The 27,861-nt window shown below is 37.9% G+C and overlaps 1 protein-coding gene across 1 annotated transcript; it reads right to left on the reverse strand.

Moving 5' to 3' along the window:
* On the reverse strand, positions 1 to 27,861 carry LOC127794509 (uncharacterized). Its single transcript, XM_052325667.1, has 4 exons — positions 27,647 to 27,861; positions 17,628 to 17,750; positions 331 to 450; positions 1 to 248 (listed from the first exon to the last, which is right to left on the reverse strand). The coding sequence occupies exons 1-4, from the start codon at positions 27,678 to 27,680 to the stop codon at positions 184 to 186; spliced, it is 342 nt and encodes a 113-aa protein (XP_052181627.1). The 5' UTR covers positions 27,681 to 27,861; the 3' UTR covers positions 1 to 183.

The following is a 27,861-nucleotide window of genomic DNA, read 5'->3' on the forward strand; positions in this document are numbered from 1 at the left end:
TACTAAAATTCCAGTCGAATATATCCAATATAATTTCATAACTGTAGCGATCAATCAGCACAGACAATGTCATTTAGCTATCGGAAATGGAATTAAAGAGCAATGAGTATTAGAAAGTATTATTAAAACAATGGGTCCAATTTACATGATTTACAGGCTGAAATCGCCATAGTTTCTTCAGTGTCAACTTTCAAGCATCAAGTTGGTTGGTTCACTCAAGACATACTTGGGCAACTCATATTTTGCACCTGCAAACAATTGTATACAGTTGAATAGAATTCTGAGGAACAGAACAACGTAAACATAGGGGTCGCAAATTAGATTTCACACCTCTCTCATCATAGCAAATTGTCAAGTCTGGGGCTTGAACAATGACACCAGCACTGTCCACAATTGCTTGAGCAAGGCTTAAATCAGCCTCCGCAGCTGCTCGAAGTGCATCCCAAATCTCTGAAAAAAAATACAGTACTTATTCTTCGAAACTTTTCTCTTTGTTTCCAACCATGTTTCATTAAGTAAAAATGACTAGAGTTTCACCAATATTATTGCCTGTCCCCATCCATGCAAGCAGACACAACCAACAACGTAAATATAGCTAAAACAAGTAATAACTTCACATACAGATTGAGTAATCCTTTTAACGTAAAGTAATATTCTAAACACTCATAGTGTTAAAGAGGTATCACTTCTTGGATAGCTGAGCCCAAGACACGATGGGTCGGTAAGAAGGTTAAAACGGTAGCTGAGTCGGAATACAAACTTTATTACATAGTAAAGGACTGTACAAGATAGAGATTATTATATATAATAGTTTAAAAGATGAGGTAGTAGATGTAAAGGAGCTAGGCGATAACTATCATAGTAAAAGTTGTTTTAGGATAAGGGTATAAATATTATTAGTACCTAAACCATAAGTCAAAATAGGAAAATGAGATTATGACAATTTTAAACTAACTAGAAAAGAGAAGATCATTATAGGAGGTGATTGAAGGGTCATGGAGCAAAAAAGTGCATGGCAAGTCATGGTTTTAAGGAGAAATAATAACGAAAAAGTTATTTCAGATCTTGCCATGGCATATACTCTTCACATTGTTAAGACCATTTTCAAGAAACAAGATCAATACTTGATTGTGTTAAATAAGATAAGTACGGGGTGGTAGTGTAATTAACTTAAAATATTTGTATACAAATTCTCTTGCATTACACACTTTTGGATAAAATACACATTATTTTATTCACATGATATCAAAGCTATCATACAAACACTAATCTTAGATGCAGCCACCGCCAATTAACGCTACCATCGCTGGTCACCTTGTCTGCCGTTGCTATCCAACGCCGGTTTCTCAAATCTCGTCCCTCACGGTCATTTCAGATCTTGTCAACTGCTTGCGACCCCTTGCCATCAATCTGTCCCTCTAACGCCGCCATCGACATTCTCTTCCGTCGTCGGCCGCCTTTTCTTTGTCAGCATCATCCCCTTGGTCAATCAACAGCCTCTTTTCAACAGCCACCATCGGTTTTCCACCTTCTTGCTTCTTCGTCAAAGCACTGTTGTCGCATACGCATCCGCCATCGTCGACCAACCTCAAATCTGCTTTTGGTCGCCTCATCACTCGTCGTCGATTTGCCTTTATTGGCCACCATCATCTCTATATGTCATTTGCAGCAGCTGCCTCCTCCATTCGCAGCCCTCGTCGACCCGCCTCTGTTCTTAGTAACTCACCATCATCGCCGATCTCCCTCGTCACTAGTTGTCGTTCCAACTTAGCCGTCGACCAAGCATTGCCTACAGAACATATAGCTTCAAGTTTTCAGCCATTGCAATAGCAGCCAAGATTGCTGCCCAATCTTCAACTTTCTCATCTAGCCCAGATTCAATCAGCCAGAACAGTGGGTTGTTCTTTTTGTATCATGTCTTCATCTATAGCACACTCTTCATCCACAAGCCTCTCCACCACGTCCATAACTTTAACTATTCTCCATTTTTTGGGCACACTAGTTATTACCACGGAGAAATTGAATGGACAAAATTATTCTGCTTGGTCATCCGCAGTTGAAATTTGGTTTCTTGAACATGGCCTTGATGATCATTTATCAAAGACTATTTCAACTATTCTTGAAGGAAATCAACCTCTTTGACAACATGTGGATGCACAATTACTCAGCTTGCTGTGGCAGACTATTGAGCCAACTTTGATGCCTATATTTCGACCTCGACCTCTTCGTGAGTGTGGTGTTCTATAGACCTAGGCTCGTGAGCTATATACAAGTGACATCACTCGCATTTATGATGTGATTGGTGCTTTGTTCAATCTACAACAGGCTGATTTAGATATGACCACCTATTTTGGTAAACTCCAAACTTCCATTACAGATTTTAATGAGTTAATGCCCTTTGATACAGATATCAAGAAACAACAACAACAATATAATCAAATGTTTACAGTCCTCTGTCTTCATGGGATTCGACCTGATCTTGAATCAGTTAAGACAAATTCTCGATAGTGCCTCTCTACCTCATTTGACGAAGGTATTTGTCAGGTTACTTAAAGCCTCTTCTATTACTACTGATCGTGGCACATCTGTACTTGGAGATCACTCAACCCTTGCTACTACCCAGACTGATCTTGGATGTCGTGGTGGTGAGCGTCGCCGTCCTCGACCCCAGTGCTCCTATTGTAATCGTCTTAGTCACACTCAAGAGACTTGCTATCACTTACATGGTCACCTACCTCAAGCAGCTAGTATTGCTAACATTGTTGTTGGCGTTTTCGAGGGTTAGACATCTATCACACCCAATGATTCCTCACCGGTGACTATCTCCGAGGGGGAGCATGCTCAATTTTGGGCAGCACAACAAGTCACTTCACCTGTCACATCCCTTGCTCATACCAGTAACCCTACTGCTTGCTTTACCAAGTCCTCATCTTCTCTTGGCCCATGAATCTTTGACTCTGGTGCCACCAATCACATGTTTGGTAATTGTTCTCTTCTATCTTATATTCAAACTTTGAAGTCTCTATCTCCTGATACATTGGCTTATGGCTCTCACGCCTCAGTCGCGAGTATTGGCACAACATCACCCCTTCCAACTTTATCATTGTCATCTGTTTTACATTTACCACAGTGTCCCTTTAATTTACTTTTTGCCAGTCAACTCACTCATAGTCTTAATTGCTCTATAAATTTTTTGTCTAATTTTGTTCTTGTTCAGGATCAAAGGACCAAATGGACGATTGGCACAGGACTTGAGTCTCATAGACTCCACTATCTGTCTCACCCTGCTTCATCAATGGCGTGCACAACGACTGCTTCCCCACTACAAGTCCATTGTCGATTAGGGCACCCATCTCTAACCAATCTCAAGAAGATGGTTCCTAGTCTCTCTAGTATTTTTTCCTTGGAGTGAGTATTGTCAACTTGGGAAACATAGTTGTAATTCTTTCCCAAATAGAGCTGATAAACGTGTTAGTTCTCCTTTTTCAGTGGTCCATTCGGATGTAAGGGGTTCCAGTCATGTCAATTTAAAAGATGTTTTTTGTTATCTTATAACCTTTATTAATGATTTTTCTTGAACTATATGACTATATTTAATGAAAACGCATTTAGAATTGTTTTCTGTCTTCACTACATTTTGTGTTGAAATTAGAACTCGGTTTAATATGCCTATCCGTGTGCTCCGTAGTGGTAATGCTCTTGAATATTTGTCTTCACCATTTAAATCCTATATGGCATCCAATGGGATTCTTCACCAAACTTCGTGTCCTAGAATCCCACAACAAAATAGGGTGGCTAAACAAAAAATTGCCATTTAATTGAGACCGCCCACACGCTTCTTCTTCATATGCATGTTCTACTTCAATATTGGAATGATGCTGTTTTAACTGCATGTTACTTAATTAATCAAATGTCATCTTCTGTCCTTAATGACCAAATTCCTCATTCTGTTATTTTTTCTCGAGCTGCCTTATATTCTCTTCCTCCTCATATCTTTGGGAGTACCTGCTTAGTTCACCATCTTGCCCCAGGTCATGATAAGCTATCCGCTCATTCTATCAAATGTGTTTTTCTGGGTTATTCATGACTTCAGAAGGGGTATCGTTACTACTCTCCTTAATTAGCTCACTATTTTATTTCAGCGGATGTTACTTTCTTTGAGTCATCTCCTTATTTTCTCTCTTCGTCTGAGGTCTCCAAGTTTGTGTCTACTGGCTTACCTTTGCATGTTTCTCTTCTTGACCTTTCCTCTTCTCCTTCTCCTTCTCCATCGCCCTTTATCTCTCGCTTTGATCGCCTCAATCTTCAGGTATATCAACGACGTCCTCGACTTGTGGCCCAACCAGCAACTCCTGTCATCGCTAGTCCGAGGGAGCCATCCACTGACTCATCTTCTGTGCTCGTTAGTTCTTCCTCCTCTGGTCCGTCACCCTCAGTTTCTGATCTTAACTTACCTATTGCTCTTTGTAAAGGTACTCGTCATCTAGGTAGTACAGAAATGGAAAACGATACGTTTCCGAAACAATACGAAAACGCTAAAACGACATTTTTCTAAAAATGTAGGAAATAGAAACGCAGAGTGAATTGTAAATTTAAAAAATATAGGAGAATTTTTGTAAATATAATTTTTAATATAGTAAATTATAAAAAATAATTCAAATATAATTTTTTTAGTAATATGCAATGTGCCATATTACTGAAAAATTTAATTAATTTAAAACTAATTTAGTTTTGATATAAATAAATTAAAAACAAAATACCAAACGGAAATTAAACAAAGAACATAAAACACAAAGAATGCATACACCTCCAAACACAAACACAAACACAAACAATCTGATGAACACACACACACACACATAGAGACAGAGAGGGAACGACGACCTGAGAGGGAACGACAGCGACGATCAATTGAAGGAACTACAAAGCTTTGGGGTTCGACTAGAAGTGATGGATCAAGTTTTGACCGAAAGCAACTGAATGAACGATCTTCAGCAAGGAATGGCGACAAGCAACTGGAATCGGAAGTGACAGGTCGACGGTCGGCAATGAGTGACAGCAGATTTAGAGAAACAACCAGAAAGAAGAAGAAGAAGAAGAAGAAGAGAGGGAAAATGAGGGGGGTCTAGCCGGATATAAAAAAGAGGTGTATATGGACCAACCTTTTCTTGTCCCTTGCTACTATATTTCACTAACATCTTCATCAACTGGACATAAAAAATGCATTCCTTCACAGCGATTTACAAGAAGAGGTGTATATGGACCAACCTCTTGGCTTTGTTGCTCAAGGGAAGTTTGGGCTAGTGTGCCGCCTTCGAAAATCCTTATACGACTTAAAACAATCTTCTCGCGCTTGGTTTGGTCGATTCAGTTCAGTTGTTCTTAAATTTGGGTTAATTCATAATGAAACTGATCATTTTGTTTTTTATCGCACTCTCAATCTAGCTGTCACATTCTTCTAGTGGTATATGTTAATGATATAGTATTTATAGGGGATGACGATGTTGGTATCACTGAATTGAAGGCACATCTTCACCAATAGTTTCAGACTAAGGATCTAGGTTCCTTAAAATATTTTTTAGGTATTGAGCTAACTCAGTTAAAGCAAGCCATCTATATTTCTCAAAGAGCCTTGAATATGCTAGATGAGACAGGGTTGCTTGGATGTAAGCTAACAAATACCCCTATGGATCCGAATATTAGACTGTTACTGGGATAAGGGGAGCCTCTTTCTAATCTCGGGCGTTACTATCAACTAGTTGGGAAACTTAATTACCTCACAGTTACACACCCCGATATTTCATTTGTTGTGAGTGTGGTAAATCAATTCTTGGATTCACCTTGTGACAATCACTGGGATGCAGTGATTCATATTCTTCGGTATATTAAGGTTGCTCCCGGTCGGGGTGTAGTGTATCAGAATCATGGACATAGTCAAATTGTGGAATATATGGATACTGATTGGGGAGGATCACCTACTGACAGACGATCCACATCTGGAAACCTAGTCTTTTGAAAAAATAAGAAACAAACTCTTGTTGCCATGTCCAGTACAAAAGAAAAATATAGAGCAATGGCCATAACATGTGAGTTAATGTGGCTGAAACACTTAATTGAGGAGTTAGGAGTTACACAAGTCAAGTCTATGCAATTGATTTGTGACAATCAGGTTGCAATGCATATTGCTTCTAATCCTGTGTTTCATGAGAGAACCAAGCACATTGAAATTGATTGCCACTTTGTTAGAGAAAAGGTGTTATCTAGGGATGTAGTTACAACATATGTAGGTTCCAACAATCAATTGGCTGATTTACTCACCAACTTACTTAGAAATTCTCATGTGAATTACATTTGTACCAAACTGGGCATGCTCAATATATATACTCTAGTTTGAGGGGAAGTGTTAAATAAGATAAGTATGGGGTATTAGGGTAATTAACTTAAAATACTTGTATATGTATGTTCTTGTATTATACACTTTTGGGTATAATACACATTATTTTATTCACAGATTGTATGTGAAGTGGCTTATCAACTACACAAATGGGTTTCTTCTCATGTAGCAAAATAATCTCATCTTGTAAGGACTATATAAAGTTTTATCAAAAAGTGTCTAACCACTTGTAAAGTCCAATTATTTGGGATTTATTTTTTCTCTTCTTTAAAAGAAAGGACAGACCCATTCTTCTAAACCCATTAGGTTCTAGATTAGGGGATGTTAGAGAGAACCTACCCTGCCTTGTTTAACCAACACTCTCCTTATCTCTCCCTTTCAATCTCCATCTTTCTCATTCTCTCTCTCTATTGTGATTCTTGTGTGCAATTGTGTGTTTGGCACTAAAGATTGTCAAGTATGTGAAGTTTGGGTTTGTGTTTTGGAATTTTTGATTTCAACTTGAATGGGCCTCTCTATTCCTTGATCTGTTGGTGGGTTTTGGCAATTTTTCTCATTGTGTTGAGGATATTTTTGTCCTTGACCCCTTAGTTTCTCCTTGGCTTTTCTTGGTCTCAATCTCATCCTCAGTAGGCCTTTGTTATTCTAGTCATTATATCCTTGGTTGCGTGTTCGATTTAGGGTCTTGTTCGTGGCATCTCTTCATCCTCTTCACCCCTAGTTTTTGGACTCTCTTTTTGTGTCGTTACCTAAATCTTCCTCCACCCAAAACCCTGACCATGGTTGTCCTCTACAAAAAAGTAGCCAAGGCAAGGTGACTACGACCATGGTGTGGTCATTAGGCACTGCCAAAAGGCACACACTCGCCCATCACATGCCACCAACACACACACACACACACACACCCTTAAGTGCTTCATGAGAGTGTGGCAGCCATGTTTGCATAAAACCCTAAGTGATGACTTGGGGTCGGACTTAGGTTGTTTGGTCATCCAGTTAACCCTATTAATAGAGTTGTAATTTTTGTTGTATTTTGTTTTCTGTTTTGCATTGTATTTTACACATTAATGTTGTTGTTTGTTAGTTTCTTATCATTTGTATTTTTGTTGCTATAAGGGCATTTTTGTAATTTGACTGTATTAGTTCTAGGTTATATTTAATGCCGAGATCTCAATAAGTAAAGAGGATCGATGAGGCTTTTATATCCCTTACATGTATTTCCTCTCTGTTATGGTATCAGAGCAAACCCTCAAAACCCTAGACTCGATTCCCGTTCTCTATTGATCTCCGACATCGTGAGTTCTAGGTACACTTCCTTCTTGGATCGACACCATGTGTTGTTTTTTTTCCAGTGTCGTTGTGAATCTCTATTGTTCGGAGTTCTACAAATCAATATTACCATCTTCCTTCTTCACTTTTAGCAATCGCAAATCTTGCGATCTTATTCCATTATTGTTTTCCTTTCCTTCGAATCTAATCGATCGCTCATACTTGTTCTATGGCGACTTCATTTCCGAAAATTTCTTCTCCGTCAATGAGCACCTCTGCTATTGACGATGCCTCAAGTCCTTATTTCCTGCATCATTCTAATAGTCTTGGATTGCTGCTGGTTTCTCAACCACTGACTAAAGACAACTACGCATCATGGAGCCACGCAATGCTAATTGCTCTCTTGATAAAGAACAAATTAGGTTTTGTTAATGGCTTGATTTTTCGGCCACCAGGTGATGATCCTCTTTTCAATTCTTGGATCAAAACAACAATATTGTGATCTCCTGGATTTTAAATTTTATCTCTAAAGAAATATTTGCAAGTGTGATATTCTCTGAATTTGCCTATGATATTTGGAATGATCATAAGAAAAGATATCAACAATCTAATGGCCCTCGGATATTTCAGCTTAGGAGAGAATTGATGAACCTAACACAAGGCCAATTATCTATTAGTGCTTATTTTGCAAAACTTAAGATCATATGGGAAGAACTTAGCAATTATAGGCCAAACTGCTCTTGTGGAAGATGTTTGTGTGGTGGTATAAAGGCCTTAGCAGATCACTATCACACTGAATATGTAATGTCATTCCCGATGGGCCTAAATGATTCTCATGCACAAGTTAGGGGACAATTGTTGCTAATGGATCCAATTCCTCCAATTAACAAGGTGCTTACCCTAGTTACTCAAGAGGAAAATCAAAGGAATATTCATACTGTTGTTAATAATTCTAATTTGGTCACATTCTCTATCAAACATAACAATAAAGGCCAAATCAAGGTAGATCTCAAAAGAGGGAGAGGTCCATATGCAATAATTGTGGTTTTATTGGGCATACAATTGACAAATGCTATAACCTTCATGGGTATCCTCCTGAGTATAAGCCGAGACAAAGAAACATTACTTCTAACCAGATATCCCCTAACCAGCTGAAAAATCCTATTGTGAGTCAGGTTTCTGGATCAAATTCTAATTCTTCTCACAGTCAGGAAGTTGAAGGTTTTATGCAATTGTTAAGTCCTCAACAACATCAAAATTTGTTGAGTGTGTTAAGCTCACATCTCACTATTGCTAAGACTACCAATGCAGAACCTGCTTCTGATGCCTCTACTTCTGATTAGGCTTCAAATATATGTTTTTCTATCTCTGTTGGTTCTTTGCTTAGTGACCCTCGATATTGGGTTTTGGATTCAAGAGCTACAAGTCATGTATGTTTTAGTCTATCATCATTTGTTGAGCTAAAACATATTTAGAACACTTATGTTACCCTTCCTGACCATACACGGATCTCAATACTCTATATGGGTTGTGTTAAACTTGCCTCACATCTGGTGTTAGACAATGTCCTCTATGTGCCTCAATTTAAGTTTAATCTCATATTTGTGAGCACATTGGTTGAAAAGAATACAATGAGTCTCAATTTTACCCCTCGTGCATGTGTTATTCAGGATATACACACTTTGAAGATGATTGGCAAGGGTGACTTGGTTGGAGGCCTATATATCCTTAAAGCTGCAATTGATATGTCTGTTAGTACAAGTGTAAAGTCTATTCATCATGCCATGGTAGCTAATGTTGTTACTAAAACTACATGGTATAAGAGACTATGACACCTTTCTTTTAAGTGGCTAGACTTAATAAAGGATCAATTACATTTTCATGATACTAGCAGTGATATTTGCTCTATATGTCCATTGGCTAAGCAACAATAGTTGTCTTTTGTGTCAAATAATCAATTGTCAAAGTGTGCCTTTGATTTAATTCATTGTGATACTTGGGGGCCATATCATACACCTACTTATGCTAGACATACATATTTTCTCACATTAGTTGATAATTGTATGAGGTTTACTTAGGTTTTCCTTATGAAACATAAGTCTGAGGCCAAAACTATTGTTCCTAAGTTTTTTTCCTTGGTTGAGACTCAATTTAGCAAGGTGATTAAGAAATTTAGGTTTGACAATGCCCCCGAATTGAGATTTGCTGATTTTTTTGCTTCTAAAGGAGTCATACATCAATTCTCGTGTGTAGAGAGGCCTGAACAGAATTATGTGGTTGAAAGGAAACACCAACATCTCTTAAATGTGGCTAGGGCACTCTACTTTCAGTCCCGGGTTCCTATAAAATTTTGAGGTGATTGTATCCTTACTGTTGCATACTTGATTAACAGATCACCTACCCCTCTTTTACACTCCAAAACCCCCTATCAATTGTTGTATCAAACTCCCGTAGACTATTCTTCATTCAGAGTTTTTGGTAGTCTTTGTTTTGCCTCTACCTTTCCCTCACATAGATCCAAATTTCATCCTAGGGCCAAGGCTTGCATTTTTATTGGCTATCCACCAAACATCAAAGGCTACAAGTTGTATGATCTCATAGCAAAATCTACCATCATCTCTCGGGATGTCCAATTTCATGAGTACATATTTCCCTTTCATTCTATCACCTCTTCTGATGAGATAGTTGACCCATTTCCTGATTTGGTTTTACCAATCTCTGTACATGATTTGATTCCTCCTTCCTCTTTACTTACCAGTCCTCACAATCTCCCTAAACCTACTGTTGATCTATCTTCTTCTCATTCCATTTTCCCTATTCCCATCCGTAGGTCTTCTGGGCTACTCAACCACCTACATATCTACAAGATTTTCATTGCAGCCTTTTATCTTATCACCCACCTCTTTTGACCAAAACTTCATATCCTTCACATCATTATGTCTCTTATTCTAAACTTTCTCCTACTCACAGTTCTTTTCTTCTTCAAGTCTCTGCTAATTTCGAACCTCAATACTACCACCAAGCAGTTTAGTATGCCCACTGGAGAGATGCAATGAAAGCTAAATTAAATGCCATGTATCTTAATCACACTTGGAGTGTTACATCCCTACCTTCCCACAAGCATGCTATTGGGTGTAAATGGGTTTATAAAATTAAATACAAATATAATAGTTTTACAGAAAGGTACAAGGTTCACTTGGTAGCTAAGGGGTATACACAACAAGAGGAGTTGGGTTTTCTTGATACATTTTCTCCTATAGAGAAATTGGTGACTGTTAAGGTCTTGCTTGCCCTAGCTACTAGCCGTAAATGGGTTGTTACTCAATTGGATGTGAATAATGCCTTTCTTAACGGGAATCTTTTTGAGGAAGTCTATATGGAATTACCACTTGGTTACAATCCTTCACTCTCAATTGGTAATAAGGGGTAGAAATTAGTTTGTTGGTTACATAAGTCTATATATGGGCTGAAACAAGCTTCAAGGTAGTGGTTCTCAAAATTTCCTCAAGCTATTCTTCAGTTTGGGTTTACACAGTCCAAATCGGATTATTCTCTCTTCACCAAGGGTAGTGATTCTTCATTTGTGGCTCTTTTGGTCTATGTAGATGACATCATACTTACGGGTCCTAATCTTTCAATCATCAATGATCTGAAATCTTTTCTACATAATCAATTCAAGCTTAAGGATCTTAGTAGTTTGCGTTATTTTCTTGGTCTAAAGATTGCCCAGTCTGCAAAGGGGATTTTCTTCTCTCAAAGGCAGTATACCTTGCAGCTTTTGGAAGATTCCGGTCTCTTAGCCAACAAACCTGCTTCTATCCCAATGATTCCTAATCTAAAGCTTAGTGGTAGTGATGTAGGACGGATCTGGGGCTCAAGCTCAAAATAGCATTTATAATACTAGTCAAACAGTATTTTAAATTATGTCTATTTTTTGTCTTTTCAGTTTTATGTTTATTTTAGGGTTCTTAGTAGTATTTAACACATGTTCTCCTCGTCATTAATAAAAACTTTGAATGAAATTACTTTGTGAGTTTTACTCCAAATTGCTGGCGGATTCCAGTTTTGTTACTACTATCACTAGTGGATTCCAATTTCTTTGCTTTTGAAGGATTTCACTAGAAATACTTTGCTTCGTGCTGCGTCAAGTGGTATTAGAGCAAGTTCTCATAAGAGCCAATGCAACAAGCTTAGACTTGTTTTGCGATTCCTTGTGGGTGCCAAGCTTGAGGATTTTGTTCTACTGCAACATTTCTCTAGAAATTTTGAGTGGAAGATCCTCAACACCAGCGATTCCCAACACTAATATGCTTCCGATAATCTTCTTCACATCAGAGCAGAAAACTTCAAATCCGCCATCCCTCAGCAACACACTGCCTAGATCACTAGAGTTTCTAGCGCCACCGTTCTTCCAGATCTAGCACCAGCGACCCCAGATTCGACACCTAGTGACTTTAGATCCGCCATTGCCACCCAGATCTGTCGTCGCCAAGCGCCTCACCACCTTTCACTGTCGCTAACCATTGCCGTTTCTTCCTTCATCGTCGTCATCAACTGCACCGGCCACTACCACAGCCTGCACCTCCATCTGTTGACACAGCTGCTGCCCAAACCCACCACTCAGATCCACCGTCGCCGAAGTCGCTGGTGCCACTGCCACTTTCAGATCTGCCATTGCCAGATTTGCTTCCACCTCATTGCACCGTCACTGCTCCACCAGTGACTTCTGCTCCGTCCAGTGCCTCCCCCCCGCCAAATCGCAATGCCCAACCACGCCGACAGCAACCATCTCGTCGCATCGCACCGTTGCCAACAACCACTTTCAGATCTGCCTTCGTTGCAGTCAGATCCACCATCACAACAACCAGATCTATTGTTGTTGCAACCACAGCTAGATCCGCCATCACAACAACCAGATCTGTTATCGTTGCAGCCAGATCTACCATTGCAACAACCAGATCTGTTGCCATTGCAACCAAATCTCCCACCGCTGCTAATACCCAGATCTGTCGTCACCAGTGATCACCACCTCTGATCTGCTGCCGACTGCCACCTCGCTCACCCAAATCTGGCGCCTATTGCTCAGATCCGTGCCTCGTTTATCCAAATCCGACCACTGCTGTTCAGATCCCCACCTAGGTTGCCCAGATCTGACCGTTACCGCCCAGATCTGCTACTTCTTCATCGTGTTTCAGTGAGTCTTATCCATGGGTGACGCATCGCTACCAATCACCAGGGCAGATTTGGATGCCCAAAACAGACAGATTGACGATCTCACTACTCAGATTGGGGAGATCCGTCAACTATTGTTACAAATTGTTGGACACAATGGAGGAAACAACAATGAGTTGAATGTTAATGCTGATGGTCGACGAGGAAATAACAGGAGGCCTACAGTAGGAGAGAGTGGCTCAGAATCAAATGATGTTCTTGAGAACATGCCCCGAAACCACAATCGTCGAAACTGAAACACCTTTGATGATTATAGGATCAAGGCTATCCCTCCATTCTCGAGAAATTTGAAGATCGAAGATTTCTTGGATTGGCTAGTGGAGGTTGAATGGTTTGTTGAGATCATGGAGGTTTCAGAGGAGAAAGTAGTTAAGATGGTGGCTTTCAGATTGAAATTAGCGGCTGCCGTGTGGTGGGATCAGTTGCAGAAGAACCGCCAAAGACAAGGGAGGAGTAGGGTTTGAACCTGGAGAAAGATGAAACAACTTATGATGGATCGGTTCCTACTTGCAAATTATGAACAAATTTTGTATCGCATGTACTTAGGATGCATGCAGAGAAATTGTACAATGTCAGATTATACCAACGAATTCATGCGACTGGCAGAACGTAACAATCTGTTAAGAGTCTGAAAATCAGAAGGCTGAGATGATGGAGGCCGATAAGAGAACGATCAATTATCGAAGGGTTGCTCAATCTACAAAACAGTTATTGTTCGTTCCGATGAACAAAGGAAAGACCCCACAACAAACCCAAGTTAACCCTAGTAACGGTGTTGCTGAGAGTAGTAATAGGGTTACTAATAGAGATCCAACCCAAAATCCACCTCAAAGGCAGAATCCGCAGGCCAAACCCATGGGAGATATTTGCTATAGGTGCCACATGCCTGGTCATTGCTCCAATAATTGTCCAGAATGGAAGCAGGCCAACTTACTAGAGGTTGATGGAAACGAAGGAGAAGAAGAAAATGCGATAGTGGATGATGGCTATGATGGGGTCGAGTTTGCTATTGAAGAAGGAATGGAGAGACTAAATTTGGTATTACAGCGAGTCCTGTTGTCACCTAAGGAAGAGGGACAACGTCATAGCATTTTTCGTTCGCTTTGTTTTATCAAGAATAAAGTGTGTGAAGTGATTATAGATAATGGAAGTTATGAGAACTTCGTTTCGAAGAAATTGGTGAACCTGTTGCAATTACCAACTGAGAACCATCCCAGTCCTTATTCACTCGGTTGGGTGAAGAGGGGCACTTCAGTCTGGGTTGCTGAAACTTGCAAAGTACCCCTTTTTATTGGCAAGTATTACAGAGACAATGTGGTATGTGATGTTATTGACATGGATGCATGCCATATTCTTTTAGATCGTCCATGGCAGTTTGATGTGGATTCAACCTTTAAGGGGTGTGATAATGTAGTGATTTTCACATGGGACAGTCACAAAATCACCATGGCTCCTCTCAAGTAGATCGAAAAATCAACTAAGCTACAACCAGAGAATTTCCTTACTCTTACAAGTGGCAAGCGAGAAATTGCAGATTCTATACGAGACACTAATTGCAACTACCCGGTAGTGATTAAGGGGCTTATGGTGGCTAGTAAAAGGGAAGAAGACATTCCGATTGAAGTATAGAAGATATTGAATGATTTTTAGGTTTTGACCTCAGATGAGCTACCAGACGAGTTACCTCCCATGCAAGACATTCCACACCAACTTGATTTAGTGCTGGGGACCATTCTTCCAAATTTGCCTCATTACCGAATGAGCTCAAAGGAGAATGAGATTCTGAGAGGGCAGATTGAAGATCTACTGAGGAAAGGATTCATAAGAGAGAATATGAGCCCATGTGCAATACCCAGCCTAAGAAAGGTGGGACTTGGTGCATGTGTGTTGACAGCCATGCCATCAATAAGATAACTGTGAAATACATGTTTCCCATTCCACGATTAGAAGATACATTGGACGTGCTTTTGGGTTCTAAATTGTTTTCGAAGATCACTAAACGCATTCTTGGAAATATGATTCAAAGTGTATGTGGAGATAAGCCAAAACAGTGGGATTATGCGTTACCTCAAGTCAAGTTTGTATACAAGAGTGTAGTTCACACAGTCACAGGCAAGACTCCATTTGCTATTGTGTACACTGAAGTTCCAAACCATGTAGTCGATTTGGTGAAGCTACCCCAAGGTCATAGTAAGGGTACAATTGTTGAATGCTAGGCTAAAAATGTGATTACTGTCCATGAGGAAGTAAAATAGAAGTTAGAAAAGACTAATGCAAAGTATAAGGCAATGGCAGATGCTCACTGGCGGACTAAACAATTTCAGGAAAGGGATTCAATGGTGTTTTTGAGGAAGAAGAGATTCCTTGTTGGTACCTACAACAACGCCTACATTCTTGATCTGCCCGCTTCCATGGGAATATCGAGTACCTTCAACGTGGCAGACTAGTTTGAGTTCCATGAAGATAATGAGCCTCTCTATCTAGATTATAACTCAGGGTCGAGTTCTTTGGAGGTGAAAGGGACAGATGTAGGACGGATTTGGGGCTCAAGCTCAAAATAGCATTTATAATACTAGTCAAACAGTATTTTAAATTGTCTATTTTTTTGTCTTTCAATTTTATGTTTATTTTAGGGTCTAGGGTTGTTGGTAGTATTTAAAACATGTTCTCCTCTTCATTAATAAAAACTTTGAATGAAATCACTTTGTGAGTTTTACTCCAAATTGCTGGTGGATTCCAATTTTGTTACTACTATCACTGGTGGATTCCAGTTTCTTTGCTTTTGAAGGATTTCGTTGGAAATCCTTTGCTTCGTGCTTCATCAGCTAGTGAAGGGGATTTGGTTGCGAATGCTTCTCTCTATCATAGGCTCATTGGCCGCTTACTCTATCTTACAGTCTCTCGACCGAATATCACTTATGTGGTTCACAAACTCAACCAATTTGTGTCTAATCATCAGAAACCTCACCTAGATGCTGTCTATCACCTATTGCAATATCTGAAGGTTGCTCCTAGTCAGGGATTATTCTTTTTTGTTGCTTCTTTGCAGCTTCATGCCTTCTCCGATGCTGACTAGGGCTCTTGCTTGGATACTCGTCAGTCAGTCACCGGATATTGTGTTTTCCTTGGAGCATCTTTGATTTCCTGGCGTTCTAAGAAGCAAGATACTATTTTTTGTTCCTTAGCTGAAGCTAAGTATCAAGCTTTGGCTTCTACTACCAGTGAACTTACCCAGCTTACTCAACTTCTCTCGAATTTCTAGGTTACTCTTTCTCCTCCTGTTTTACTTTTTTGTGATAACCAAGTTGTTGTTCATATTGCAACTAATCCGGTGTTTCATGAGTGCACCAAGCATATTGAACTTGATTGCCACTTTGTTCGTGACAAAATCATTGCTGGACAAATCAAGCTACTTCCCATTCGATCACAATACCAGCTAGAAGATGTTTTTACTAAGTCTCTCCCAGGTTCTCAACTTTTCCCACCATTGTCCAAGATGGCCATCATCAATATTCATGGTCCATCTTGAGGGGGAGTAATAGAGTTGTAATCTTTTTTGTATTTTGTTTTTTGTTTTGTATTGTATTTTACACATTGATGTTGTTGTTTGCTAGTTTCTTATCATTTGTATTTTTGTTGTTGTATGGGCATTTCTGCCATCATCAATATTCATGGTCCATCTTGAGGGGGAGTAATAGAGTTGTAATCTTTTTTGTATTTTGTTTTCTGTTTTGTATTGTATTTTACACATTGATGTTGTTGTTTGCTAGTTTCTTATCATTTGTATTTTTGTTGTTGTATGGGCATTTCTGTGATTTGACTGTATTAGTTCTAGGTTATATTTAAGGCTGAGATCTCAATGAGTAAAGAGGATCAATGAGGCTTTTCTATCATCCCCTTCGTGTATTTCCTCTCTGTTACCTATTCTCAATTTGGTTATATCTTCTTCCCATTCAGTTTCAGTTATTCCCATTGCAGAATAGGTTATGTGGTATTATAAGTTTGATCCATTAAGTTATGGTGTCAGCAAAGACATCACTGTGATGACCTCATCAAGTGACATCATCATGAGATTCATGACTGTTAGAATGACATCATCAAGACAAACCTTAGGTCATTCGGCTTCATTTTTCGTGCTCTTTCCATCTATGCAGTTCATTCATTGTATGGGTCATTCAGGTTCTAGCACTATTTTTCTCACTTCACATTTCCCTGGTAGTAATTTTTTACCCCATATTCTCCTATTATTACTAGAAGAAGCATAACATAAGAAGAAGTGAAACTTGAGGAAAGATAAAAAGCCAAAAAGGAATAAGAAAATAAAAGCAAAGAAACTCAAGTTATGTTTATAGGAAGTTCATTCTCAAGCTTACTGGGGGGAAAATTTCACTCTCAGCAGCAGATATGCCTGCTTCAAATCCTACTAGAGGAATTGCAAGAGTGTCAATTAACTCTCTTATTATAATAGTATATCAAAAACATGTAGCATAATTTCTTGCTCAAATATGTTACACGGACATGGTTTCTAAATAGAGGATGACATATTTTGATCAAGCCTGCAAAAAAGGCAAATAAATGACTTCCAACATACTTCACAAAAGATAAATCAAACAAAGAAATGGAATTACTGACAGACAAAGAAAGGGAAAGGGCATACAGGCTTTCTGCAAATATTCTTTACAAATTTAAAAATAGCCAAAGTCAATGGGAAAATTTTGTGGGTAAAAAGTACCTTTTTGGCCACCATAGTGTGGAGCAGTGTCCCAGAACTCCTCACGCATCTGTATGAGTTGTGCTCTTGTTATTGCTTCTGAATGCTTCCAAGGCTTTGGCTTTCTTATTTTCTTAATATTTTCTGTGATCATAAAATAAACAACAAAGTGACTATAACAAAGAATATGGCTCTAGGACAATAATCAACCTGGTAATCTTTTAAGTTGTACATTAGTATCACATGTATGGTGAGAAGTTTAGATTTATAGAGAGACACTTTTCTACCAAATAAAAGCTAAATATAAACAGGTTGAGGGTCATTTTGTTGCATTATACAGATACACTAAATAAATTAAGGCAGCTTTATGTGCTTGTCACATTTTGAAATGATGGTTCTTCTCCTTAATTAAATTTCATTATAGGGTGTTGCCAACAAATTAGCATGTTGAGTGGTTGACAAATTAACAATTCCAAACATGCTGATTATGCAACTTCTCTTAATGACCAGATATCCTCTGAATTTTAGTTCAGCAGAAACAGATAGCAGCAATGATAGCCAAATCATGGCAAATAACTCAACAAGACACACGATTAGTTAAATAAATAGAAGTTTTATGTGAACATTAGAGCGAGTATAATTTTTTTTAAAAAAAATAGGAAATACCAACCATAAGTTATGGTGAGAGCTATCCACGATTTGACACTAACATGTGTCTATTTGTCTACCTGTGAACTTGCAAAAATGAGAAGCACCAAAAAATAAAACTAGAATGTCTGAACTCCAACATTAGCTGCCTATCATATCAAATAAGTGCATTTTATCTAATGGAATGTACGTTTTAAACTAATGCCAACCAAGGCCGCGTTGCACAAATAACCTGTCACCAACTAACTAACCAACAAATTTGAAACATATAAATCTCAACTAATCTGGCTGATATATTGAACTTTGTATAATGAAATTATAAACTAATTAAAAAGTGAAATTATTTAGAAATAGACATTGAATGGTAAGATTCCCTATAGAATTTTTGGTAGTAGATCCATAATCAAAAAAGTGTCGGAGATTGTTCCAAAAGATAAGATAGAGCTTAGACAATCATTGTACCAAGCTCCATCCAATGCTAGATTCAGAGGTGCATAACATCATGAATTGTCTTTAAACTGGTTATTTCTTTCTTCTCCTTCTCTCATAACCTGAGTTTAGAGAAGGAAGAGACGAGAGGATGATAAGTCATGATGATTGGGTTGGGACTTACACAATAACAAATGAAGATACTAGTTTTATGTGACTAGGAGAAAAACAAACTGTTTTCAAGGAAAAAGGGTAAGGTTGAAGCAAATGGACCATAGAAGGAGAGGCAAACCAAATGCGAATTTAAAGGGCTACTGCTATTCAAAACACAACAAAAATGGTTCTAGGGGAGTCAGAGGAAATAGTCTCAAATCAAAGAGTCTCGGTGGTGGAATGAAGATGTAAATGCAATACAAAAGATGGGAAAAGAAATATATTAAACAAGCCAAGCAAGAGAAGGAAAAACAAGGGATTGGGCCAAGTAAAATGTATAAAAGATGAAAACCAGAAGTATCAATAAATGAGGAAGCAATTAAGGAGAGATGGAAGGAGTATTTCTTTAAGTTATTTAATGAAAGTGGGAGAAACGAGCATTATGTTGGGGGCATCTTAGCAACTCTGAAGAATATAAGAACTATATATTCTATAGATGTACACATCCAAAGAAAATAAAGCAAGCATTGAAAAAGATAAAGAATAGTAAAGCATTTCAACCAGATAATATCCCGATAGAAGGAATGAAATGCATGAGAGAATTGAGTATTTTTTGGTTAAAGAAATTATTCGAAATGATCCTTAAATCAAAAAGGATGTTGAACGAGTGGAGAAAGAGCACTTTAGAACCTATTTAGAAGAATAAACAGATTTACAAAGTTGTAAAAATTACAAAGGAATCAAATTGATGAGCCACACAATTGGGAGAGAGTGGTTGAGCAAGGATTAAGAAGAGAAACCAACATGTCAGATACACCAATTTTGTTTCATGCTTAATAGGTTAACAGCAAAAGCTATATACTTGCAGAAGGCACAGAGATAAACAAAAGGGTTAACATACGGTGTTTATGGATTTAGAAAAAAGCTTATGGCAAAGTTCCTAAAGAAGTCTTATGGAAGGCTTTAGAGAATAAATGAGTTTGAATTTGCTTATATATGGATTATGAAAGACATGTATCTTGGAGCATTACTTGACAGAACATGCAGAGGATATAGTGAGGCTTTGCCAATTACAATTGGATTACATCAAGAATCTACATTAAGCTCTTACTTCTTTGCCTCTAGTAATGGATGAACGCATGAAACATATCTAGGAAGAGGAGCATTGATACATGCTATTTGCAGATAACATTGTGTTGGTGGATGAGACAAAAGAAAGGGTGAATACTTATCTCGAGACTGGAGGAATACTTTAAAATGTAGATGATACCTAACCAAAAAAAATAAAAAACCTAGAGGTTTTAAGTTAAATGAACATATGAAATTGAAAACTGAATATATAAAATTTAAGTATAGTAAAAATATAAATGTGGTTTATGTAATGGTAAAACTTGAAGATCATATCATACCAAAAAAAGATTAATTTAGACACCTTGGATCAATCATCCAAAAAGATTGAAAGATTACTGAAAGATGTTACCCACATAATTATGGAAAAATTGTTCAAATGAAATAATGCATCTAGTGTTTTCATAGTAAAATGTTTCCGCTAAAACTAAAAGAAAATTTTTATCATATAACTATAAACCAATTTTGTTATATGGCACAAATGTTGAACAAAGCCCCAACATCTGCAAAATATAAGCATAATGGAGACAAGAATGTTAAGATAGATGTGTAACCATACAAAAAAAAATTAAAAATAAGATTATTTATAATAAGGTCAAAGTGATTCCTATTGAAAATAAGATGGACAAGACACAATTCAAATGGTTTGATAATGTAAGAAGAAGAATAAGAGACCCTATGGGGAGAGTGGATGGAATGAAATAAATATTTAGCAAAAGAGATAGAGGAAGGCCAAGAAAAACTTGGCAGAACACTATTAGGTATGATATGAGTTAAAAGGGCCTTACAAATGATAAGTCATTGATAGAAATGATTGGTGATCTAGAATTCATGTAATAAACACTGCATAGTGGGATTAAAGCTTGATATGTAATTGTTCTTGTTTGTATTTTAGTTGCACCAAGAATGCCCCTTTTTATTTTAGTTTTATTAGGATTTTTAGTATATTTGTGAGAATTTAAGTGGTATTAGGTTACCACTAGCTAAGTGTAATATTTTTTTTTTTTATGGGTAAAAGGGTAAGAATAGTTTTAAAAGAGTTTAAGTTGTTTCAGGAGTTTTATCAAGCCTATAAATATGGCTCATAGGAACAATTAGAAATTATGATATTTGGAATGAATAAATCTTGAGTATTTAGCAGAGTTGGACCCACCCCCCCACCCAAAAACCACCACCACCTCCCTACCTCCTCTATTCTCTGTTGCTTTCTTCTCACAGTTTCATCTTCTTCTCCATTTCTACACCACCTCTACTGCTATATATATGTGTGTGTGTGTGTTTGTCACAGGCGTGACTTCTAGTGCTGAGGGCCAGCCATATGTCATGAGCATTCTCCAGGTTCCTGTGAGTTTACTAATATATGGTCATGTATGCAAGTATGTTTCTATCCAAATGCCTTGTTTTTGTTGGAATCCAACCGATAGGAAGGATCTCCAATGGATGAAATGGATTGAATGGCACTTCAGAATTGGAATTACAGAAATTAAAGGTAAGTACAGAAGCAATTGGGCATTCGAGAGACCCAGAACTCTCCTACAATTACTCCAAATTCTTCCCCCCCTCTACGTCTCCTCCTACCCCTTTTATATGTTGTTATTCTCCTCTCTCTCCTGCATAACCGTATTTGGTTATGCAGGCGTGTCTGCTGGTTTGTTACACAAACCAGCCAAATGTCTATCCTATCCCTCGCGCACATGCTGGTCGAAGCTTCCTCCAGCTGTACTTCCAACTCCCTTCAGCTGCTTGTGACGCCTAGAGTAAGCATGCAAAACCAGGGGCCTAACAGTTTTGTAGAGTTATATGCTTGACACCCAAGGAAGAACACTGGCCTCGCATGGTCAAGCGAGGCGTCACATGAGAACAACTGCTAGCCTTGTGACAAGTGATATCAAAGCCAAGTTCACGGTAGTTATGTGGAGGCATGCAATACGGGACTTGGGGTCAAGGTGTTAACAAGTAGAGAAGTTTGCATTGGATGGTTGTGTAGGAGACTACATACTGAATTGGAGGCATTGACACGCCAAGCGCTCCTTTGGGATGGAGTAGGCAGGGGTCACCCTGCAACGAGGGCATTGCAGAATTAGGCGGGGGAAGTTTGTCACAGGTGTGACTTCCCAATGCTGAGGGCAGGCAGCCATATGCCATGGGTATTCTCTAGGTTCCTGTGGGTTTACTGATATATGGTCATGTATGCAAGTACATTTCTATCCAAATGCCTTTTGTAGAGTTATGTGCTTGATGCCCAAGGGAGAAGTCTGGCCTCGCATGGTCAAGTGAGGCACTGCACAAGGACAACTGCCAGCCTCATGACAAGAGCTTGCAAATCCATGCTGTCCCAAATCAGTTTTGGTATCAGACCAAACCCCAATCTACAGCATCCCACGTCCATCACTCTTTATCAGCAAACACAAACGCCCAACATCAACAACCAACACGCAGCAACAACATTGCAACAGCATTGTGACAGCTACTGCTGTTGAAGACTCATGCAATCACTGCTGCTTGAAGCTGATTGTAGCAAGTGATGTAGAACAGGAGGTCCTATGTCAAAAGTCTTCTTAACGGTGAAAATTAAAAAAAACATATGGTTAATTTTTCCTCAGCAAAGGGAGATTATTGAAGTCATGATGATCATGGATTAAGGATTAAGAACAAGAATTAAACTCTATGGCATTGCTCCTGAATATGATTGGTCATAGGTTCAAAGCTTACTACAGAGATTTGATTCATTTTGAATCCTTTAATTGAGAATGAAAGAGCTCATTTTGACCATTAAGAGTAGGTAGGTCTTTTCCTGCTTTTGGTTTTATTACATTTTATCTCCTCATATTACATTAGATTTTGCAATATTTGAGAATCACCATTAATGCCTTATAGGCACCAAATAATTTTCATTCAATAGCCTTAGGCCTATTAACAGCTAGTCACTTAAGAAAAGAACTCACAAACTTAGAAGTGCATCAAAATGTAGTCCTTGATTCTCACAAGAGGCAACAATTACCACAAGAAAACATATTAATGACAAGGTTCAAAATGCCATCAGATTAAGAAGACGCAAAAGTGCATTTATTTCTATATGAACAATGTGTTCCAAGGTGTGAAGTAGAAGAAAGGCATGTCATAAGGATTATGAATTAGATTATCTTTTCATTTTTCATTTCCCTTTCCTTTTCATAATAAAAAGTGATAACAATAGGGGTGTTAAGCTTTCATAAGACCCCGCTTACAGTATCATTCAAGTGTTGGCCACTGATTCTGATTGTATGGAATTCTTGACTGGTGAAGACACCAATGGCCTCTTCTCTTTCATTCCTTTGAGAGAGAGAGAAAGCGGGGTCAAATCCTTTGATTTTTTTCATTTTGTTAAATAATGTAACAAAGGTTTTTTCCAGGTTTTCAAAAAGTTAAACAAGGAAAGTGTAGGGTGAGCATCTGATCTTGGCCAGGTCATGTAAAAATAAGATCAAAGTCTATTAGTATGTTAAGATGCCTCGGTTGTATAAATCACTAAACTTCCACTTTACGCTTAGCATAATGATAAACGACTCGTCTTGCCACGACTTTCTCTTGAATCCTCCAAAACTTGCATAGCTCTATCCCTATGGGGCAAATAACCCACTGTTGTCCCAACTGTGCTACCAAATAATCTAGGAATGACAGAATCAGAATAAGAGAGCAATCATCTTGGGTAGACTTGCTAAAATGCTTTCAGCATTTACCTACCTTGCACTTGGCTGCCCACTATTTAAGGGAAGCACAAAAACTAGTAAAACAGATGTGCTTCCTTCCTAGACCTCTCATATTAGGGAATGGGCTTATCAATGTTCAAACACCCACACCATATCACAACATTCTAACCCCAGCACTTGTACTTGCTTTAACACGCAAATAATCCAACTCTTGAAACACTACAACCCCCAAGTGGTCAACAACCAACAGCAAGGAACAAACCTTCCCATTAGTTAATAGAGCCCCTGGGGAATATCAACCAACAATCCCTGGACTAGAGTAACTTTTGCCCTACTCAACAGGTATTTATCATTGTCAAAGGCCCCCTGCCTTTTCAAAACTTGAATCACCTAAATAAAAGTTTGTATATAAGAACCTTCATGTCCTCATTTCTATTTTCTTTTATTCCTTTTCTCTTCTAATAAATGGGGACCCTAGTGTTATTAAAAACCCAAGGCGCACTAAGTCGCAAAAGGGTGCTGGAGTTTAAGGCCCAAATCACAAGGTGAGGTGCACACCTAATGGAACTAGATGCATGCAAACTAAAAAAAAAAAAAAGAAAAATACATATTCTAATTGAAGAATAAAGTATAAAATAGATCTTAACTCCTAATAATATATTCACAAGCATGTTATCAAAGAAATTAAAAAATTCATCATATATTAATGAAAAGAACAATAAAAAATGCCAAAAGATGCAATCTAAAAGTCTTCAAGTCAACTTGAATTAAATCTTAAACAATTTATAGGTCTTAAATCTTAATCAAGATTAACTAATTATGCATTTTAAATAATCTAAAAATCATCCCCATCATCAAGATCAAACATTTCCATATTTTCATCATTAGAAGCATCATCTCTAATATCTCCTTCCACATCATCGTCCTCTCCATTTTCATCTAGTTCAAATTCAATTGGAACATTTGAAGTAGTAACACTTTTACTCATTATCAAATTTGTAGTTGAAGTAATAAATTTAAACCTTAAACAGTAAAAAATTAAATAAAGTAATAAACAGTTAAAAAAGCCCAGGCGTGCCTAACGCCAAGGTGCCTTGGGCCTAGGCTCGCCCAGCACCTTCATGATTTGCGCTCGCCTGGAAGCATTCCAAGCGCCCAAGGTGCGCCTTTAATAACACTGGGTGACCCTTCAAATTATTAGCACACCAATAAGAAAATTCAAGCAAAAAAAAGGCATTGCTAGAGATTAAACTCTATAATAGAGCACTCTAATTTCAACACTGCATAATGTATCAGTCCAACCTCCCAGGTGGAATGTGATTTGGCAAGATCATAGATGTTGCAACATTGACATGGAAATAAGGGGCTGTTTACTTCCAGAAAACAGCCCCAGTTTTCTAGAAAATTACTCCAGGAAAAACAAAAAATTAGAAAACTTGTTCAAATAGAAAAAGTAGACACGGTTCTTCAAAATTGTAGTGAAGTTGGATAAGTCCTAAAAATGAATTTTCCAAATTTTCCTTACTAATTTGGAGACTTAGAAAATGTGATTTTCCATAAATTTTTCCCTAAATCATTTCAATCTTCTTCTCTATCACAAGTTTCCCAACTCTCTCTCTCAAACTTGAGCATATGTTCCAATATTTTAGATTGAAAATTGGTTTTCTGTACTTCTAACGTTTCTACATGGTTTTCAAATTTTCCATGAAAACGAAAACTAAAATTTTACAGAAAATTCGAGATAGAGAACTAGAAATCATTTTCTATAACTAAACAGCCCCTAAGGGTCTCACAGAGGATATGGAAAAGGATAGAATGCTTGAAGAGCTAGAATTCATGTAGCTGACTTCACTTAGTAGGATTAAGGCTTGTGATTGTTGATATATAAATGTTTGAACACTCAAAAGTATTGGATCAACATCCAATTTCTTCAAGCAGATAATGTAACTTAACTGTTACATTGGTGTTGGTAAGGGGAGAAGAGAGAGAAAGAAAACATGGGTGAGCCAATCAGTTAGTTAGTTGAAGATCCTCAAATGAAAAAAACAAAAAACAAAACAAAAGAAACAGAAAGGCAATAGTGTCACAACCGGATAAGAAGGTGGTCGCACATATATTCATAATTCAGGACCTCCAAGCATCAATAGTCTCATGACCAATGTTTTGAAAAGCACTAAGCGCTTTTAAGCACAAAAGGCCTATGAAGCTTAAGCATGAAGCGCACAGCAAAGTGCATGTTTAAGCAAAGTAAAATGCATATACATAAAATAAAGAGTATAAACTTTTATAAGGATCAAAACTATAAATTGTTAAAAAACAATCATTAAAAAATAAATAAATAAGAATGAGGTATACCAGTTTACAAGTTCATGCAACATAGCAAAAACACATCAGGGACATAAAATAGGATACAATCTGATCAATTGTTGGCCCTGATGGAACTTGAAAGACAAACTAGTATGAACCCTTGGTTGAAAGGATCTGAATATGCTAAGGCTTCTTTTTTATTTTTTTTATTTTTTATTATGGTGAGTCTTCTTTTTTTTCTAAAAGTTTGGCAAAAAACCTAGTCTATTTCTTTAACACGATTTATACAAAGGATCTGATAGAAAAATAAGGAAAAAAGTCATCCTTAATTTACAACAATCCACAATTAATCAACCTCTAATTTACAGCAATCCCCAATCAATCAACAATCCCTAATTTACAGCAATTAGGAATAAATTAGCAGCCCCTAATTTACACCTAATTACATATTTTCTTCAATATTTTTTGCTTGGTAAATACAGTTGTCTTCTTTTTTTCTTTTTTTTTTTTTTGTCTTAAACAAATGTACATGTTTGTGATTTTATTTAGATCTAATAATAGCTTTTTTTAGGTAAGGATTCCATACAAGCAGCCACACTATTGCAAAATTTAAACAAATCAAACCATTCATATTGTTTGATAAAAAAAAGAAACCACGTCTATTTCTGAAGTGCACTTTTTTGGGCTTCGAAGCTCAAGTAAATGCAACTTGAGCACGCTTTAGTCACACTCAGCTAAAGCCGCTGATAGCACACTTTTTTAAACACTGCTCATGACATGCCCAAGGCTTTAGGAGAGAAGTTATTGCTTCAACTTCAAACATCACACATTCTCTCTTTTTTTTTCCCCGGGGGGGGGGGGGGGGGAGTCTCTTTCATATTAACGGAGTTCCATCTCTTTTTTATTTCACTCATACATTGCTTTTAATTTTATATAACTCAAATAAAAAGTTCAACGTTACTTCCTCTGTTTCATCAAATTTTCTCAGAAATTAACCATGAATTGAAATGTTCTCTAGATTTTCAGCAAAAGAAGAAATAGAAGGGTGAGGAAAAGTACTTAACTGGATATGCTCTAGATCAGCCAAAAACAATCTCTTGAAGGTGAGCACGGCTGAAGGGCCAAGTAGCAAGTGGCACCTCAGCGTAAGCAGTAGCATTTGCTGCTGTTATATATACTTTCACTTGTGGAAAAAGAGTATCTCACATCTAGTACTATTATAAATGAGAAGCAGGTGAATTTGAGTCAATAACTAGTCATTTGGTAATGCTCGGAGAGGATTTCGGTCCTTATTTCTAATAGAACATGAAAGGTATTCAAACAATGAGCCTTGCCATTCATTATCAGGAAAACAACAGAGTTTCAGAGAATAATGAACTTGAACGGAAATATCTCACACCGAATTTTGGATGAAATCAGACGCCACACCAACAGTAAGAGCAGAAGCACATTACCGAGTACCGAAAAACACATCGAACTCAACAAACTCGCGCTAACTTAGCAAAAAAATAACATCGCGGAGACTCGATCGGTTCGTCAAAACATAAATGCGTAATCATGCGCACTGTAAATCGATTGGAATCAGAACAGAGCACAAACGCAGAAACAAGGCGAATCAATATCTATATGCGCAACGTTGCATCAACACAAATCAAAGACTGAAATGCCGAAGCGATAGGTGCTGACCGTCTCCCTTGTCACGCGATCCAGTACAGCCCATGGAGATGGAGTACACTCAGTGGCCGAATCTCCGGCGCCGGCAATGAATGGAGAGGAATTCCGGCAACTTTTCAATCCGATTGAAATTATTACAATTCTATGGAACCACGGCTCATTCGGGGTTCAGACAAGGTTTTTTGAGGAGAGAGAGAGAGAGAGAGAGAGAGAGAGAGGTGGGAGTC

This window comes from Diospyros lotus, chromosome 2 (genome assembly GCF_014633365.1).
Source record: "Diospyros lotus cultivar Yz01 chromosome 2, ASM1463336v1, whole genome shotgun sequence".
NCBI lineage: Eukaryota > Viridiplantae > Streptophyta > Magnoliopsida > Ericales > Ebenaceae > Diospyros > Diospyros lotus.

Bases quoted from the DNA above. Each gene is read 5' to 3' on its own strand.
- LOC127794509 (XM_052325667.1), bottom strand. From the start codon at position 27,680: ATGGGCTGTACTGGATCGCGTGACAAGGGAGACG. The intron at 17,751-27,646 runs GTCAGCACCTAT...TTATGATCACAG, and splicing joins ATCGCGTGACAAGGGAGACG to AAAATATTAAGAAAATAAGA. The intron at 249-330 runs GTGTGAAATCTA...AATTGTTTGCAG, and splicing joins AATTTGCTATGATGAGAGAG to GTGCAAAATATGAGTTGCCC.